Raw genomic sequence first — 20801 nt, 5'->3', positions numbered from 1 at the left:
AGGATGCTTAGTGGCAAACCCTGGTAGCCCGAAGACACAGGATGCTTAGTGGTAAACCCTGGTAGCCTGAAGACACAGGATGCTTGGTGGTAGGCCCTGGTAGCCTGAAGACACAGGATGCTTGGTGGTAGGCCCTGGTAGCCTGAAGACACAGGATGCTTGGTGGTAAACCCTGGTAGCCTGAAGACACAGGATGCTTGGTGGTAACTCCTGGTAGCCTGAAGACACAGGATGCTTGGTGGTAAAACCTGGTAGCTCAAAGACACAGGATGCTTAGTGGCAAACCCTGGTAGCCTGAAGACCCAGGATGCTTGGTGGTCGGCCCTGGTAGCCTGAAGACCCAGGATGCTTGGTGGTAGGCCCTGGTAGCCTGAAGACACAGGATGCTTGGTGGTAAACCCTGGTAGCCTGAAGACACAGGATGCTTGGTGGTAGGCCCTGGTAGCCTGAAGACACAGGATGCTTGGTGGTAGGCCCTGGTAGCCTGAAGACACAGGATGCTTGGTGGTCGGCCCTGGTAGCCTGAAGACACAGGATGCTTGGTGGTAGGCCCTGGTAGCCTGAAGACACAGGATGCTTGGTGGTAACTCCTGGTAGCCTGAAGACACAGGATGCTTGGTGGTCGGCCCTGGTAGCCTGAAGACACAGGATGCTTGGTGGTAACTCCTGGTAGCCTGAAGACACAGGATGCTTGGTGGTAGGCCCTGGTAGCCCAAAGACACAGGATGCTTGGTGGTAGGCCCTGGTAGCCTGAAGACACAGGATGCTTGGCACCCTATTCCCTACATACAGCAGTGCACTACTTTTGACCAGGGCCCATAGGAAATAGGGAGCCCTTTGAGACAACCACAGGCTTTGTATAACTGTCTATAAACTAAACTGTGGCAGCAGGATGTGGCTGAGAGGAGAAAACAGCTTTTACAATGGAGCTAACCCCTCCCTGCACATCGCCAGACTATGTCAGACCAACATTCCAGTCATTAATATAGAACACTGTGGACTCACACAGAACCATCAGAACTCTGGTGGACAACAAGTGAATTCTAGAAGCTAATGTGATCTGACTATCATTAATATAGAACACTGTGGACTCACACAGAACCACCAGAACTCTGGTGGACAACAAGTGAATTCTAGAAGCTGATGTGGTCTGACAATCATTCATATAGAACACTGTGGACTCACACAGAACCACCAGAACACTGGGGAACAACAAGTGAATTCTAGAAGCTGATCTGGCCTGACTATCATTAATATAGAACACTGTGGACTCACACAGAACCATCAGAACCCTGGTGGAACAACAAGTGAATTCTAGAAGCTGATGTGGTCTGACTATCATTAATATAGAACACTGTGGACTCACACAGAACCATCAGCACTCTGGTGGACAACAAGTGAATTCTAGAAGCTGATGTGGTCTGACAATCATTCATATAGAACACTGTGGACTCACACAGAACCATCAGAACCCTGGGGAACAACAAGTGAATTCTAGAAGCTGATCTGGTCTGACTATCATTAATATAGAATACTGTGGACTCACACAGAACCATCAGAACCCTGGTGGAACAACAAGTGAATTCTAGAAGCTGATGTGGTCTGACTATCATTAATATAGAACACTGTGGACTCACCCAGAACCATCAGAACCCTGGGGAACAACAAGTGAATTCTAGAAGCTGATGTGGTCTGACTATCATTAATATAGAACACTGTGGACTCACACAGAACCATCAGAACCCTGGTGGAACAACAAGTGAATTCTAGAAGCTGATGTGGTCTGACTATCATTAATATAGAACACTGTGGACTCACACAGAACCATCAGAACTCTGGTGGACAACAAGTGAATTCTAGAAGCTGATCGGGTCTGACAATCATTCATATAGAACACTGTGGACTCACACAGAACCATCAGAACACTGGGGAACAAGAAGTGAATTCTAGAAGCTGATGTGGTCTGACAATCATTAATATAGAACACTGTGGACTCACACAGAACCATCAGAACCCTGGGGAACAACAAGTGAATTCTAGAAGCTGATGTGATCTGACTATCATTAATATAGAACACTGTGGACTCACACAGAACCATCAGAACCCTGGTGGAACAACAAGTGAATTCTAGAAGCTGGGAGGGTTTTGATCATGGAATAGTTTTAACATTGAACATAGTTCTTCTTCATAAATAGTTAGTGAACAGAGACTGTACTGTTTATATTCCTAGTACTGGTCCAACATGGAATCCTGACAGATGACTACAGTACAGGGGCCTACAGTACATGCTTCACCCACAATCACTGTCACGCACACACACACACACACACACACACACCCTCTGCATGTACACACACACACACCCTCTGCATGTACACACACACACACACACACACACACACACACACACACACACCCTCTGCATGTACACACACACACCCTCTGCATGTACACACACACACACACCCTCTGCATGTACACACACACACACCATCTGCATGTACACACACACACACACACACACACACACACACACACACACACACACCCTCTGCATGTACACACACACACACCCTCTGCATGTACACACACACACCCTCTGCATGTACACACACACACACACACACACACACACACACACACACACACCACACACACACACACACACACACACACACACACACACACCCTCTGCATGTACACACCCTCTGCATGTACACACACACACACACACACCCTCTGCATGTACACACACACATTAGGTTTCTATGCTTCAGTCATGCTTTAAATCCAGACCTATGTAAGGAGATGTTGTGTTACTCTGCTAAGTGAAAGGTCTGTTTAGTATGAGTCTATATCATGTTTAGTATGAGTCTGTATCATGTTTAGTATGAGTCTATATCATGTTTAGTATGAGTCTATATCATGTTTAGTATGAGTCTATATCATGTTTAGTATGAGTCTATATCATGTTTAGTATGAGTCCATATCATGTTTAGTATGAGTCTATATCATGTTTAGTATGAGTCCATATCATGTTTAGTATGAGTCTATATCATGTTTAGTATGAGTCTATATCATGTTTAGTATGAGTCTATATCATGTTTAGTATGAGTCTATATCATGTTTAGTATGAGTCCATATCATGTTTAGTATGAGTCCATATCATGTTTAGTATGAGTCCATATCATGTTTAGTATGAGTCTATATCATGTTTAGTATGAGTCTATATCATGTTTAGTATGAGTCTGTATCATGTTTAGTATGAGTCTATATCATATCATGTTTATCATGTTTAGTAGAGTCTGTATCATGTTTAGTATGAGTCCATATCATGTTTAGTAGGAGTCTATATCATGTTTAGTAGGAGTCTGTATCATGTATAGTATGAGTCTATATCATGTTTAGTATGAGTCTATATCATGTTTAGTATGAGTCTATATCATGTTTAGTATGAGTCCATATCATGTTTAGTATGAGTCATATCTATCCCCTGTTTACATGAAAGCTTAGAGAAAAGCTGTGTACTTTCCCAGAAGGGCTTTCCACTCTGTCTGTCTGTCTGTCTGTCTGTCTGTCTGTCTGTCTGTCTGTCTGTCTGTCTGTCTGTCTGTCTGTCTGTCTGTCTGTCTGTCTGTCTGTCTGTCTGTCTGTCTGTCTGTAGGCCTCTGTCTGTCTCTCTGTCTGTCTGTAGGCCTCTGTCTGTCTATCTTCAGACCCTGAATCCCCTCATCCAATTGATTGGTCACACATTCACAGATCCCAGTCTGTGTAGCCACTGATTCTCTCTGGCATCATGTGATACCAGCATGACTCTTCTAACCACATCACAGGCCTCTGAAAGATGGCTGACTGTGTCCTACGTTACTGACACAGAGATATTATAGAGGGAGATGGCTGACTGTGTCCTACAGTAGTGACACAGAGAGAGATATAGAGAGATGACTGACTGTGTCCTACAGTAGTGACACAGAGAGAGATATAGAGGGAGATGGCTGACTGTGTCCTACAGTAGTGACACAGAGAGAGATAGAGGGAGATGGCTGACTGTGTCCTACAGTAGTGACACAGAGAGATATATAGAGGGAGATGGCTGACTGTGTCCTACAGTACTGACAGAGAGATATTATAGAGGGAGATGGCTGACTGTGTCCTACAGTAGTGACACAGAGATATTATAGAGGGAGATGGCTGACTGTGTCCTACAGTAGTGACAGAGATATTATAGAGGGAGATGGCTGACTGTGTCCTACAGTAGTGACACAGAGAGATATAGAGGGAGATGGCTGACTGTGTCCTACAGTAGAGAGAGATATAGAGGGAGATGGCTGACTGTGTCCTACAGTAGTGACACAGAGAGATATAGAGGGAGATGGCTGACTGTGTCCTACAGTAGTGACACAGAGATATTATAGAGGGAGATGGCTGACTGTGTCCTACAGTAGTGACACAGAGAGATATTATAGAGAGAGATGGCTGACTGTGTCCTACAGTACTGACACAGAGATATTATAGAGAGAGATGGCTGACTGTGTCCTACAGTACTGACACAGAGAGATATAGAGGGAGATGGCTGACTGTGTCCTACAGTAGTGACAGAGATATTATAGAGGGAGATGGCTGACTGTGTCCTACAGTAGTGACACAGAGAGATATAGAGGGAGATGGCTGACTGTGTCCTACAGTAGAGAGAGATATAGAGGGAGATGGCTGACTGTGTCCTACAGTAGTGACACAGAGAGATATAGAGGGAGATGGCTGACTGTGTCCTACAGTAGTGACACAGAGATATTATAGAGGGAGATGGCTGACTGTGTCCTACAGTAGTGACACAGAGAGATATTATAGAGAGAGATGGCTGACTGTGTCCTACAGTACTGACACAGAGAGATATAGAGGGAGATGGCTGACTGTGTCCTACAGTAGTGACACAGAGATATTATAGAGAGAGATGGCTGACTGTGTCCTACAGTACTGACACAGAGAGATATAGAGGGAGATGGCTGACTGTGTCCTACAGTAGTGACACAGAGATATTATAGAGAGAGATAGCTGACTGTGTCCTACAGTACTGACACAGAGATATTATAGAGAGAGATGGCTGACTGTGTCCTACAGTACTGACACAGAGAGATATTATAGAGGGAGATGGCTGACTGTGTCCTACAGTAGTGACACAGAGATATTATAGAGGGAGATGGCTGACTGTGTCCTACAGTACTGACACAGAGAGATATAGAGGGAGATGGCTGACTGTGTCCTACAGTAGTGAGAGATATAGAGGGAGATGGCTGACTGTGTCCTACAGTACTGACACAGAGAGAGATATAGAGGGAGATGGCTGACTGTGTCCTACAGTAGTGACACAGAGAGATATTATAGAGGGAGATGGCTGACTGTGTCCTACAGTAGTGACACAGAGATATTATAGAGGGAGATGGCTGACTGTGTCCTACAGTAGTGACACAGAGATATTATAGAGAGAGATGGCTGACTGTGTCCTACAGTAGTGACACAGAGATATTATAGAGGGAGATGGCTGACTGTGTCCTACTTTAGAGAGAGATATAGAGGGAGATGGCTGACTGTGTCCTACAGTAGTGACACAGAGAGATATTATAGAGAGAGATGGCTGACTGTGTCCTACAGTAGTGACACAGAGATATTATAGAGAGAGATGGCTGACTGTGTCCTACAGTAGTGACACAGAGAGATATTATAGAGAGAGATGGCTGACTGTGTCCTACAGAGACTAATGGAATACTGTCTAGTGGATAGTGATACTATATAAGGACTATGCATGATGAGAAAAGACTGATGCCATCCGTGCCTGTTGCTACGATATATGATTGACTTGATGAAGTAGGCATTCCATTCTATTGCATTCTATAGTGTTGTATCATATAGTATAGTATCATGTAGTATAGCATAGCATAGCATAGCATAGTATGGCATAGTATAGTATCATATAGTGTTGTATCATACAGTATAGTATAGCATAGTATAGCATAGCATAGTATGGCATAGTATAGTATCATATAGTGTTGTATCATATAGTATAGTATAGCAGAGTATAGTATAGTATAGTATAGTATAGTGGTGTATCATGTAGTATAGTATCATATAGTATAGTATAGTATAGTATAGTGGTGTATCATACAGTATAGTATAGTATAGTATAGTATAGTGGTGTATCATGTAGTATAGTATCATATAGTATAGTATAGTATAGTATAGTGGTGTATCATACAGTATAGTATAGCAGAGTATAGTATAGTGGTGTATCATGTAGTATAGTATCATATAGTATAGCAGAGTATAGTATAGTGGTGTATCATGTAGTATAGTATCATATAGTATAGTATAGTATAGTGGTGTATCATGTAGTATAGTATCATATAGTGTTGTATCATATAGTATAGTATCATGTAGTATAGTATAGCATAGCATAGCATAGTATGGCATAGTATAGTATCATATAGTGTTGTATCATACAGTATAGTATAGCAGAGTATATAGTATAGTGGTGTATCATGTAGTATAGTATCATATAGTATAGTATAGTATAGTGGTGTATCATATAGTATAGTATCATGTAGTATAGTATAGCATAGTATAGCATAGCATAGTATGGCATAGTATAGTATCATATAGTGTTGTATCATACAGTATAGTATCATGTAGTATAGTATAGCATAGTATAGCATAGTATGGCATAGTATAGTATCATATAGTGTTGTATCATACAGTATAGTATAGCAGAGTATAGTATAGTATAGCATAGCATAGTATGGCATAGTATAGTATCATATAGTGTTGTATCATATAGTATAGTATCATGTAGTATAGTATAGTATAGCATAGCATAGTATGGCATAGTATAGTATCATATAGTGTTGTATCATACAGTATAGTATCATGTAGTATAGTATAGCATAGTATAGTATAGCATAGTATGGCATAGTATAGTATCATATAGTGTTGTATCATACAGTATAGTATAGCAGAGTATAGTATAGTGGTGTATCATGTAGTATAGTATCATATAGTATAGTATAGTATAGTGGTGTATCATGTAGTATAGTATCATATAGTGTTGTATCATATAGTATAGTATCATGTAGTATAGTATCATATAGTATAGTATAGTATAGTGGTGTATCATGTAGTATAGTATCATATAGTGTTGTATCATATAGTATAGTATCATGTAGTATAGTATAGCATAGCATAGCATAGCATAGTATATAGTATAGTATCATATAGTGTTGTATCATAGTATAGTATAGAGTATAGTATAGTGGTGTATCATGTAGTATAGTATAGTATAGTGGTGTATCATATAGTATAGTATCATATAGTGTTGTATCATATAGTATAGTATAGTATAGTGGTGTATCATATAGTATAGTATCATGTAGTATAGTATAGCATAGTATAGCATAGCATAGTATGGCATAGTATAGTATCATATAGTGTTGTATCATATAGTATAGTATCATGTAGTATAGTATAGTATAGCATAGTATGGCATAGTATAGTATCATATAGTGTTGTATCATACAGTAGTATGTAGTATAGTATAGTATAGCATAGTATGGCATAGTATAGTATCATATAGTGTTGTATCATACAGTATAGTATAGCAGAGTATAGTATAGTATAGCATAGCATAGTATGGCATAGTATAGTATCATATAGTGTTGTATCATATAGTATAGTATCATGTAGTATAGTATAGTATAGCATAGCATAGTATGGCATAGTATAGTATCATATAGTGTTGTATCATACAGTATGGTATCATGTAGTATAGTATAGTATAGCATAGCATAGTATGGCATAGTATAGTATCATATAGTGTTGTATCATACAGTATAGTATCATGTAGTATAGTATAGTATAGCATAGCATAGTATGGCATAGTATAGTATCATATAGTGTTGTATCATATAGTATAGTATCATGTAGTATAGTATAGTATAGCATAGTATGGCATAGTATAGTATCATATAGTGTTGTATCATACAGTATAGTATCATGTAGTATAGTATAGCATAGTATAGCATAGCATAGTATGGCATAGTATAGTATCATATAGTGTTGTATCATACAGTATAGTATAGCAGAGTATATAGTATAGTGGTGTATCATGTAGTATAGTATCATATAGTATAGTATAGTATAGTGGTGTATCATATAGTATAGTATCATGTAGTATAGTATAGCATAGTATAGCATAGCATAGTATGGCATAGTATAGTATCATATAGTGTTGTATCATACAGTATAGTATCATGTAGTATAGTATAGCATAGTATAGCATAGTATGGCATAGTATAGTATCATATAGTGTTGTATCATACAGTATAGTATAGCAGAGTATAGTATAGTATAGCATAGCATAGTATGGCATAGTATAGTATCATATAGTGTTGTATCATATAGTATAGTATCATGTAGTATAGTATAGTATAGCATAGCATAGTATGGCATAGTATAGTATCATATAGTGTTGTATCATACAGTATAGTATCATGTAGTATAGTATAGCATAGTATAGCATAGCATAGTATGGCATAGTATAGTATCATATAGTGTTGTATCATACAGTATAGTATAGCAGAGTATAGTATAGTGGTGTATCATGTAGTATAGTATCATATAGTATAGTATAGTATAGTGGTGTATCATGTAGTATAGTATCATATAGTGTTGTATCATATAGTATAGTATCATGTAGTATAGTATCATATAGTATAGTATAGTATAGTGGTGTATCATGTAGTATAGTATCATATAGTGTTGTATCATATAGTATAGTATCATGTAGTATAGTATAGCATAGCATAGCATAGCATAGTATGGCATAGTATAGTATCATATAGTGTTGTATCATACAGTATAGTATAGCAGAGTATAGTATAGTGGTGTATCATGTAGTATAGTATAGTATAGTATAGTGGTGTATCATATAGTATAGTATCATATAGTGTTGTATCATATAGTATAGTATAGTATAGTGGTGTATCATATAGTATAGTATCATGTAGTATAGTATAGCATAGTATAGCATAGCATAGTATGGCATAGTATAGTATCATATAGTGTTGTATCATATAGTATAGTATCATGTAGTATAGTATAGTATAGCATAGTATGGCATAGTATAGTATCATATAGTGTTGTATCATACAGTATAGTATCATGTAGTATAGTATAGTATAGCATAGTATGGCATAGTATAGTATCATATAGTGTTGTATCATACAGTATAGTATAGCAGAGTATAGTATAGTATAGCATAGCATAGTATGGCATAGTATAGTATCAGTATAGTATAGTGTTGTATCATATAGTATAGTATCATGTAGTATAGTATAGTATAGCATAGCATAGTATGGCATAGTATAGTATCATATAGTGTTGTATCATACAGTATAGTATCATGTAGTATAGTATAGTATAGCATAGCATAGTATGGCATAGTATAGTATCATATAGTGTTGTATCATACAGTATAGTATCATATAGTATAGTATAGTATAGTATGGCATAGTATAGTATCATATAGTGTTGTATCATATAGTATAGTATCATGTAGTATAGTATAGTATAGCATATAGTATGGCATAGTATAGTATCATATAGTATCATACAGTATAGTATCATGTAGTATAGTATAGTATAGTATGTATCATAGTAGTATGGCATAGTATAGTATAGCATCATATAGTGTTGTATCATACAGTATAGTGTTGTATCATACAGTATAGTATCATGTAGTATAGTATAGCATAGTATAGCATAGCATAGTATGGCATGTATAGTATCATATAGCATAGTATAGTATCATACAGTATAGTATAGTATAGCAGAGTATAGTATAGTGGTGTATCATGTAGTATAGTATCATATAGTATAGTATAGTATAGTGGTGTATCATGTAGTATAGTATCATATAGTGTTGTGTCGTATAGTATAGTATAGTATAGTGGTGTATCATGTAGTATAGTATCATATAGTGTTGTATCATATAGTATAGTGTAGTATAGTATAGCACAGTATAGCACAGTATAGTGGTGTATCATGTAGTATAGTGTTGTATCATATAGTATAGTATAGTATCATATAGTATAGTATAGTGGTGTATCATGTAGTATTGTATAGTGGTGTATCACATAGTATAGTGCTGTATCATATAGTATAGTATAGTATCATATAGTATAGTATAGTGGTGTATCATGTAGTATTGTATAGTGTTGTATCACATAGTATAGTATAGTGCTGTATCATATAGTATAGTATAGTGTAGTATCATATTGTATAGTATCATATAGTATAGTATCATATTGTATAGTATAGTAGAGTATAGTATAGTATCATATTGTATAGTACAGCATAGTGTTGTATCATATAGTATAGTATAGCGGTATATCATATTGTATAGTAAAGTATCATATTGTATAGTATAGTTGTAGTAGTGGGGTTAGGGTTAGTATATAGTTAGTAGTATAGTGTTGTATCATATAGTATAGTGGAGTATCATATAGTATAGTATCATATTGTATAGTATAGTAGAGTATAGTGTTGTATCATATAGTATAGTATCATATTGTATAGTATAGTATAGTGTTGTATCATATAGTATAGTGTTGTATCATATAGTATAGTGTAGTATCATATAGTATAGTATCATATTGTATAGTATAGTATAGTGTAGTATCATATAGTATAGTATCATATTGTATAGTATAGTATAGTGTTGTATCATATAGTATAGTGTTGTATCATATAGTATAGTATCATATTGTATAGTGTTGTATCATATAGTATAGTATTTTATAGTATAGTATCATATAGTATAGTGTGGTGTTGTATCATATAGTATAGTGTGGTGTTGTATCATATAGTATAGTGTGGTGTTGTATCATATAGTATAGTGTAGTATCATATAGTATAGTATCATATTGTATAGTATAGTATAGTGTAGTATCATATAGTATAGTATCATATTGTATAGTATAGTATAGTGTTGTATCATATAGTATAGTGTTGTATCATATAGTATAGTATCATATTGTATAGTGTTGTATCATATAGTATAGTATTTTATAGTATAGTATCATATAGTATAGTGTGGTGTTGTATCATATAGTATAGTGTTGTATAGTGTTGTATCATATAGTATCATATAGTATAGTGTTGTATAGTGTAGTGTTGTATCATATAGTATCATATAGTATAGTGTTGTATAGTGTAGTGTAGTGTTGTATCATATAGTATCATATAGTATAGTGTAGTGTTGTATCATATAGTATAGTATAGTATAGTGTTGTATCATATAGTGTAGTGTTGTATCATATAGTATCATATAGTATAGTGTAGTGTTGTATCATATAGTATAGTGTAGTGTTGTATCATATAGTATCATATAGTATAGTATAGTGTTGTATCATATAGTATAGTGTTGTATCATATAGTATAGTGTTGTATCATATAGTATAGTGTTGTATCATATAGTATCATATAGTATAGTGTGGTGTTGTATCATATAGTGTTGTATCATATAGTGTTGTATCATATAGTGTTGTATCATATAGTATAGTGTTGTATCATATAGTATCATATAGTATAGTGTGGTGTTGTATCATATAGTATCATATAGTATAGTGTGGTGTTGTATCATATAGTATAGTGTTGTATAGTGTTGTATAGTGTTGTATCATATAGTATCATATAGTATAGTGTTGTATAGTATAGTGTAGTGTTGTATCATATAGTATAGTGTAGTGTTGTATCATATAGTGTTGTATCATATAGTATAGTATTTTATAGTATAGTATCATATAGTATAGTGTAGTGTTGTATCATATAGTATAGTGTAGTATCATATAGTATAGTATCATATTGTATAGTATAGTATAGTGTAGTATCATATAGTATAGTATCATATTGTATAGTATAGTATAGTGTTGTATCATATAGTATAGGGTTGTATCATATAGTATCATATAGTATAGTGTTGTATCATATAGTATAGTATCATATTGTATAGTGTTGTATCATATAGTATAGTATTTTATAGTATAGTATCATATAGTATAGTGTTGTATCATATAGTATAGTGTTGTATCATATAGTATAGTGTTGTATCATATTGTATAGTGTTGTATCATATAGTATAGTGTAGTGTTGTATCATATAGTATAGTGTTGTGTAGTGTTGTATCATATAGTATCATATAGTATAGTGTTGTATAGTGTTGTATCATATAGTATAGTGTAGTATCATATAGTATAGTGTAGTATCATATAGTATAGTGTAGTATCATATAGTATAGTATCATATAGTATAGTGTAGTATCATATAGTATAGTATCATATAGTATAGTGTTGTATCATATAGTATAGTGTTGTGTAGTGTAGTGTTGTATCATATAGTATAGTGTTGTATCACATAGTATAGTGTTGTATCATATAGTATAGTGTTGTGTAGTGTTGTATCATATAGTGTTGTATCATATGATAATATAGTATAGTGTTGTATAGTGTAGTCTTACCTGTGCGATTCTGCATTTCAGCTCAGCTCTCTCCAGTTCCCAGGCACATCTGTCCTTAGTGTACTGCAGCTGTAGCTCGCACCTCTTCGACTCCTCTCTCTTCACCTCTAGCTGCACCTCCTCCACTACAGTCTTCAGATCCAACAAAATCCTTCTGTTCTCCCCACCCTGAGAATCAACACAGCAAAACAGAGTTAGCTGTAGTTGGTGACCCACAATACATACATTCAGAAACACTCAGAAACAAAACAAAACAAAAATCGTAGTGCAACAAGTAGTGAACCAGATGTATCATCTAAAACTTAGAATTTAAAAAATCTCCCTGTGCTGAAGTGTGAAATTATTTCAATTAGGCCTACTTGTATCTCAGCAACTTGTCTTAAAAGTATCTCCTTCTCTCGTATCCATTCTTCCTTGTCCTGTCCGTGGCGTTTCTTTAAGTGTTCAAACTTATTTTTCAGGCGGGAGTGATGAGTCCCTGGCTCTTGCGCCCGAACTTGTCCCCGAGGAAGCTCCAGTGATGTTCCAACCGTTCCAGGATGAGACTGTTCGTAGAACTGAGTGACTGTTGGCGGGGAGGAGAACGTCCTGAACGGGCTGCGACTCTTCCCTCTGCCCCTCTCTCTTTCTCTTTCCAGACGCGAGCAGGAAACGAATTCCCAGTCCTGCGCTGGCACATACCCGCCGCCGCAGCCGCCGCCTCCTCCACTACGCAAATCTGACCCATTTCCGAACGCAGCATTCCACATTTCTCAACGTGCAGAGACAAACAAACACAAACTGATGACAGCTTTTGGTTGACCGGTGCCTTCGGTTGTAGTTGCAGCAGCAGCATAATTATCCGAAGCCGGCGATTTCCCCGGCGGTGTCAGTGTCTCTCAACGCGGAACCAGCAGCAGTTCCAGCCCATGCAGCGATGTGCGTATTTGTCCCTTCCATGTCACCGCGCCGTGCCAAGGTCAACAATCGGTCATTATGCGGCGGAACTCTACTGATGCTATCTGGATTTATTATCCAAACTTATGTAGGCTGTTCATGATTCCTACATTGAGAAGTATAGTAAAATGCTATGCTACGGTTATCGCCTAGGCTACTGCCCTGTGCAGGGCACCGTGTGGGTGAAGAACACCCAGTAGGTTGTTGTTACGTGGACAGGACGAGTACCCAATAATACACATCGTCCACTGATGTAAGAGCTGAGGTCTATTTTTACACCCTGTAACCACGCATATCCTTCTACTCTATAACCCCACGGTGTGGCGTAGACTACTAAGTAACGGAGCCGGGAGTAGGTCGCGCGGAAGCCACCGGTTGAAGAGGTATTAATCACGTCTGTTTACTACCGGGACCACTGTGTCGCGTGCTCTAAAGAAGTTGTGACTGCGGAATGTGGATCAAGTGGTAGACTAAGGCTATACAAACAGGTTGTGACCGGGACCATGGCGATAAATGTGTTCAGCTCGCTGGTTATAGCCTAACGGTTGTTTATTACCGGGACCATAGCGATAAATGTGTTCAGCTCGCTGGTTATAGCCTAACGGTTGTTTATTACCGGGACCATAGCGATAAATGTGTTCAGCTCGCTGGTTATAGCCTAACGGTTGTTTATTACCGGGACCATAGCGATAAATGTGTTCAGCTCGCTGGTTATAGCCTAACGGTTGTTTATTACCGGGACCATAGCGATAAATGTGTTCAGCTCGCTGGTTATAGCCTAACGGTTGTTTATTGGCTTCACACGCAGAATCAGAAGCCAAATGTTGCACAGCCTGTCAATGTGCGCACGCACACACACGCACACACACACATACAGTAGCCAAGCCAAACACTGGAACCACGTTTCTGTATTCGCAGTTAGTTTGCATCCTATTTTGATATGAGGCTGTGCTCCGTTATTTCACAAGACCTTTCATTGCCTTCAAATCTCTGAATAGATTCAGGACATCTGACAACATCTTACCTGTTATGCAATGTCCAGTTGTGTAATATCTTATTAAAGATCTCCAAAAACCAAAAATAAGATATCCAGAAAAACTGGTCTTTCTGGTCAATTGTTAATGAAAATCAGAGTGGTCCCTAAATCCAACGGAAATAACCGTCTTGGTCAGAGCTCTCTATATCTTTTCCTGATGCCTTTTTTTTTTCATTGGACAACTCGACCAGACGAGCCACGAAAGCCCCGCGTACTTCTCCCTCACAGCTGGTCTTAATACCGTTTATGACGTCATATCCCCACCGCCGGATGAGAATCGCCGTGTGTTCCCAGCCCCGCCCCCGCCCCGCCCCCACCGTCTCAGTAACCAGTAACCAGTAGAATTTACGGGATAAACAATTCCATATCCAGCACAAATCAAAATCAAATGTTATTAGTCATGTGCACATATTTTATCAGATGTTATCGCAGATGTAGCGAAATGCGTATGTTTTCTAGGTCCAACAGTGCAGTAATACCTAACAAAAACACAACAATACAACCCAAAAATATCAGAACGAGCAATGGCATGTATGTATATGATGGTGTGTATATACATTATGACAATATAGGAATAGAAAAGGAGTGTTCAGCAGTAGTTATATAGGATGAGCCTTGACTAGAATACAATATATATATATACAGTGGGGCAAAAAAGTATTTAGTCAGCCACCAATTGTGCAAGTTCTCCCACATAAAAAGTTGAGAGAGGCCTGTAATTTTCATCATAGGTACACTTCAACTATGACAGACAAAATGAGAAAAAAAAATCCAGAAAATCACATTGTAGGATTTTTAATGAATTTATTTGCAAATTATGGTGGAAAATAAGTATTTGGTCACCTACAAACAAGCAAGATTTCTGGCTCTCACAGACCTGTAACTTCTTCTTTAAGAGGCTCCTCTGTCCTCCACTCATTACCTGTATTAATGGCACCTGTTTGAACTTGTTATCAGTATAAAAGACACCTGTCCACAACCTCAAACAGTCACACTCCAAACTCCACTATGGTCAAGACCAAAGAGCTGTCAAAGGACACCAGAAACAAAATTGTAGACCTGCACCAGGCTGGGAAGACTGAATCTGCAATAGGTAAGCAGCTTGGTTTGAAGAAATCAACTGTGGGAGCAATTATTAGGAAATGGAAGACATACAAAACCACTGATAATCTCCCTCGATCTGGGGCTCCACGCAAGATCTCACCCCGTGGGGTCAAAATGATCACAAGAACGGTGAGCAAAACTCCCAGAACCACACGGGGGGACCTAGTGAATGACCTGCAGAGAGCTGGGACCAAAGTAACAAAGCCTACCATCAGTAACACACTACGCCGCCAGGGACTCAAATCCTGCAGTGCCAGACGTGTCCCCCTGCTTAAACCAGTACATGTCCAGGCCCGTCTGAAGTTTGCTAGAGAGCATTTGGATGATTGGGAGAATGTCATATGGTCAGATGAAACCAAAATATAACTTTTTGGTAAAAACTCAACTTGTAGTGTTTGGAGGACAAAGAATGCTGAGTTGCATCCAAAGAACACCATACCTACTGTGAAGCATGGGGTGGAAACATCATGCTTTGGGGCTGTTTTTCAGTAAAGGGACCAGGTCGACTGATCCGTGTAAAGGAAAGAATGAATGGGGCCATGTATCGTGAGATTTTGAGTGAAAACCTCCTTCCATCAGCAAGGGCATTGAAGATGAAACGTGGCTGGGTCTTTCAGCATGACAATGATCCTGAACACACCGCCCGGGCAAAGAAGGAGTGGCTTCGTAAAAAGCATTTCAAGGTCCTGGAGTGGCCTAGCCAGTCCCAGATCTCAACCCCATAGAAAATCTTTGGAGGGAGTTGAAAGTACGTGTTGCCCAGCAACAGCCCCAAAACATCACTGCTTTAGAGGAGATCTGCAAGGAGGAATGGGCCAAAATACCAGCAACAGTGTGTGAAAACCTTGTGAAGACTTACAGAAAACGTTTGACCTCTGTCATTGCCAACAAAGGGTAAATAACAAAGTATTGAGATAAACTTTTGTTATTGACCAAATACTTATTTTCCACCATCATTTGCAAATAAATTCATAAAAAATCCCTTAATGTGATTTTCTGAATTTTTTTAAACTGATTTTGTCTGTCATAGTTGAAGTGTACCTATGATGAAAATTACACACCTCTCTTATCTTTTTAAGTGGGAGAACTTGCACCATTGGTGGCTGACTAAATACTTTTTTGCCCCACTGTGTATATATATATATATATATATATATATATGAAGTGGGTAAAACAGTATATAGACATTATTAAAGTGACCAATGTCAATGACGATGTACATAGAGCAGCATTTACTAGTTTTCATTTAGTTTATTTAGCAAATGTTTCTTACTTACTTATGTTAAAACTCTGCATTGTTGGTTAAGGACTCATAAGTAAGTATTTCACAGTACTCCAGGTTAATACTCTGTTGATGGCTCTGTTGATGGAACAGGTGTCCCTAACACTGCTATACTCCAGGTGAATGCTCTGTTGATGGATTAGGTGTCCCTAACACTGCTATACTCCGGGTGAATGCCCTGTTGATGGTTTAGGTGTCCCTAACACTGTTATACTCCAGGTGAATGCTCTGTTGATGGTTTAGGTGTCCCTAACACTGTTATACTCCAGGTGAATGCCCTGTTGATGGATTAGGTGTCCCTAACACTGCTATACTCCAGGTTAATGCTCTGTTGATGGTTTAGGTGTCCCTAACACTGTTATACTCCAGGTGAATGCTCTGTTGATGGTTTAGGTGTCCCTAACATTGCTATACTCCAGGTTCTGTTGATGGATTAGGTGTCCCTAACACTGCTATACTCCAGGTTAATGCTCTGTTGATGGATTAGGTGTCCCTAACACTGCTATACTCCAGGTTAATACTCTGTTGATGGATTAGGTGTCCCTAACACTGATATACTCCAGGTTAATGCTCTGTTGATGGATTAGGTGTCCCTAACACTGCTATACTCCAGGCTCTGTTGATGGATTAGGTGTCCCTAACACTGCTATACTCCAGCTGAATGCTCTGTTGATGGATTAGGTGTCCCTAACACTGCTATACTCCAGGTGAATGCTCTGTTGATGGATTAGGTGTCCCTAACACTGCTATACTCCAGGTGAATGCTCTGTTGATGGATTAGGTGTCCCTAATACTGCTATACTCCAGGTTAATACTCTGTTGATGGATTAGGTGTCCCTAATACTGCTATACTCCAGGCTCTGTTGATGGATTAGGTGTCCCTAATACTGCTATACTCCAGGCTCTGTTGATGGATTAGGTGTCCCTAACACTGATATACTCCAGGTTAATGCTCTGTTGATGGATTAGGTGTCCCTAATACTGCTATACTCCAGGCTCTGTTGATGGATTAGGTGTCCCTAACACTGATATACTCCAGGTGAATGCTCTGTTGATGGATTAGGTGTCCCTAATACTGCTATACTCCAGGCTCTGTTGATGGATTAGGTGTCCCTAACACTGCTATACTCCAGGCTCTGTTGATGGATTAGGTGTCCCTAATACTGCTATACTCCAGGTGAATGCTCTGTTGATGGATTAGGTGTCCCTAATACTGCTATACTCCAGGCTCTGTTGATGGATTAGGTGTCCCTAACACTGCTATACTCCAGGCTCTGTTGGTGGATTAGGTGTCCCTAATACTGCTATACTCCAGGCTCTGTTGATGGATTAGGTGTCCCTAATACTGCTATACTCCAGGCTCTGTTGATGGATTAGGTGTCCCTAACACTGCTATACTCCAGGTTAATGCTCTGTTGATGGATTAGGTGTCCCTAACACTGCTATACTCCAGGTGAATGCTCTGTTGATGGATTAGGTGTCCCTAACACTGCTCTACTCCAGGTTAATACTCTGTTGATGGATTAGGTGTCCCTAACACTGCTATACTCCAGGCTCTGTTGATGGATTAGGTGTCCCTAATACTGCTATACTCCAGGCTCTGTTGATGGATTAGGTGTCCCTAACACTGCTATACTCCAGGTGAATACTCTGTTGATGGATTAGGTGTCCCTATGCTACTCTGTTGATGGATTAGGTGTCCCTAACACTGCTATACTCCAGGTGAATGCTCTGTTGATGGATTAGGTGTCCCTAACACTGCTATACTCCAGGGGAATACTCTGTTGATGGATTAGGTGTCCCTAACACTGCTCTACTCCAGGTTAATACTCTGTTGATGGATTAGGTGTCCCTAACACTGCTATACTCCAGGGGAATACTCTGTTGATGGATTAGGTGTCCCTAACACTGCTATACTCCAGGTTAATGCTCTGTTGATGGATTAGGTGTCCCTAACACTGCTATACTCCAGGCTCTGTTGATGGATTAGGTGTCCCTAACACTGATATACTCCAGGTGAATGCTCTGTTGATGGATTAGGTGTCCCTAACACTGCTATACTCCAGGTTAATGCTCTGTTGATGGATTAGGTGTCCCTAACACTGCTATACTCCAGGCTCTGTTGATGGATTAGGTGTCCCTAACACTGCTATACTCCAGCTGAATGCTCTGTTGATGGATTAGGTGTCCCTAACACTGCTATACTCCAGGTTAATACTCTGTTGATGGATTAGGTGTCCCTAACACTGCTATACTCCAGGGGAATACTCTGTTGATGGATTAGGTGTCCCTAACACTGCTCTACTCCAGGTTAATACTCTGTGGATGGATTAGGTGTCCCTAACACTGCTCTACTCCAGGTTAATACTCTGTGGATGGATTAGGTGTCCCTAACACTGCTGTACTGTGTAGGTTTACAGACTGGGACTCCTATACACCCACAGCACACTGTTGTTCCTTCCTGCCTTTTGCATCAGAATACTGAATAATAAGGTTAGATGAGAGACCATTCACCGTTAACCTTGTCTACTCACCTAATAATATACGGTGTCTCAGCCCCAGAGGTGTGTGGTCTTCTCCAGTGTCTCAGCCCCAGAGGTGTGGTGTCTTCTCCAGTGTCTCAGCCAAAGAGGTGTGAGGTCACCTCCAGTGTCTCAGCCCCAGAGGTGTGTGGTCTTCTCCAGGCTCTCAGCCCCAGAGGTGTGTGGTCTTCTCCAGGCTCTCAGCCCCAGAGGTGTGGTGTCTTCTCTAGTGTCTCAGCCCCAGAGGTGTGTGGTCTCCTCCAGTGTCTCAGCCCCAGAGGTGTGTGGTCTTCTCCAGTGTCTCAGCCCCAGAGGTGTGTGGTCTTCTCCAGTGTCTTAGCCCCAGAGGTGTGTGGTCTTCTCCAGTGTCTCAGGCCCAGAGGCGTGTGGTCTTCTCCAGTGTCTCAGCCCCAGAGGTGTGTGGTCTTCTCCAGTGTCTCAGCCCCAGAGGTGTGTGGTCTCCTCCAGTGTCTCAGCCCCAGAGGTGTGTGGTCTTCTCCAGTGTCTCAGCCCCAGAGGTGTGTGGTCTTCTCCAGTGTCTCAGGCCCAGAGGCGTGTGGTCTTCTCCAGTGTCTCAGCCCCAGAGGTGTGTGGTGTCTTCTCCAGTGTCTCAGCCCCAGAGGTGTGTGGTCTTCTCCAGTGTCTCAGCCCCAGAGGTGTGTGGTCACCTCCAGTGTCTCAGCCCCAGAGGTGTGGTGTCTTCTCCAGTGTCTCAGCCCCAGAGGTGTGTGGTCTTCTCCAGTGTCTCAGCCCCAGAGGTGTGGTGTCTTCTCCAGTGTCTCACCCCAGAGGTGTGTGGTCTTCTCCAGTGTCTCAGCCCCAGAGGTGTGTGGTCTTCTCCAGTGTCTCAGCCCCAGAGGTGTGTGGTCACCTCCAGTGTCTCAGCCCCAGAGGTGTGTGGTCTTCTCCAGTGTCTCAGCCCCAGAGGTGTGTGTTCTTCTCCAGTGTCTCAGGCCCAGAGGTGTGTGGTCTTCTCCAGTGTCTCAGCCCCAGAGGTGTGTGGTCACCTCCAGGCTCTCAGCCCCAGAGGTGTGTTGTCTTCTCCAGTGTCTCAGCCCCAGAGGTGTGGTGTCTTCTCCAGTGTCTCAGCCCCAGAGGTGTGTGGTCTCCTCCAGTGTCTCAGCCCCAGAGGTGTGTGGTCTCCTCCAGTGTCTCAGCCCCAGAGGTGTGGTGTCTTCTCCAGTGTCTCAGCCGCAGAGGTGTGGTGTCTTCTCCAGTGTCTCAGCCCCAGAGGTGTGTTGTCTTCTCCAGTGTCTCAGCCCCAGAGGTGTGGTGTCTTCTCCAGTGTCTCAGCCCCAGAGGTGTGGTGTCTTCTCCAGTGTCTCAGCCCCAGAGGTGTGGTGTCTTCTCCAGTGTCTC

The 20801-nt window shown here is 39.9% G+C and overlaps 1 protein-coding gene across 2 annotated transcripts in view; it reads right to left on the bottom strand.

Moving 5' to 3' along the window:
- Window positions 1-14345, bottom strand: part of mtcl3a (MTCL family member 3a) — a 58040-nt gene extending 43695 nt beyond the window's left edge. For both annotated transcript variants that reach the window (XM_065027285.1, XM_065027286.1), the window contains exons 1-2: window positions 12922-14345; window positions 12563-12730 (exon numbers count right to left, since the gene is read on the bottom strand). In XM_065027285.1, the coding sequence (XP_064883357.1) occupies window positions 12563-12730; window positions 12922-13311 (558 nt within the window). In that variant the 5' untranslated portion in view covers window positions 13312-14345. The remainder of the gene's footprint in view (window positions 1-12562; window positions 12731-12921) is intronic.
- Between the last annotated feature and the right edge of the window lie 6456 nt (window positions 14346-20801).

This window comes from Oncorhynchus nerka, linkage group LG14 (genome assembly GCF_034236695.1).
Source record: "Oncorhynchus nerka isolate Pitt River linkage group LG14, Oner_Uvic_2.0, whole genome shotgun sequence".
In the NCBI taxonomy this organism is placed as follows: domain Eukaryota; kingdom Metazoa; phylum Chordata; class Actinopteri; order Salmoniformes; family Salmonidae; genus Oncorhynchus; species Oncorhynchus nerka.
The sequence above is the reverse complement of the archived record's forward strand: the minus strand, read 5'-3'. Positions and strand labels throughout refer to the sequence as shown.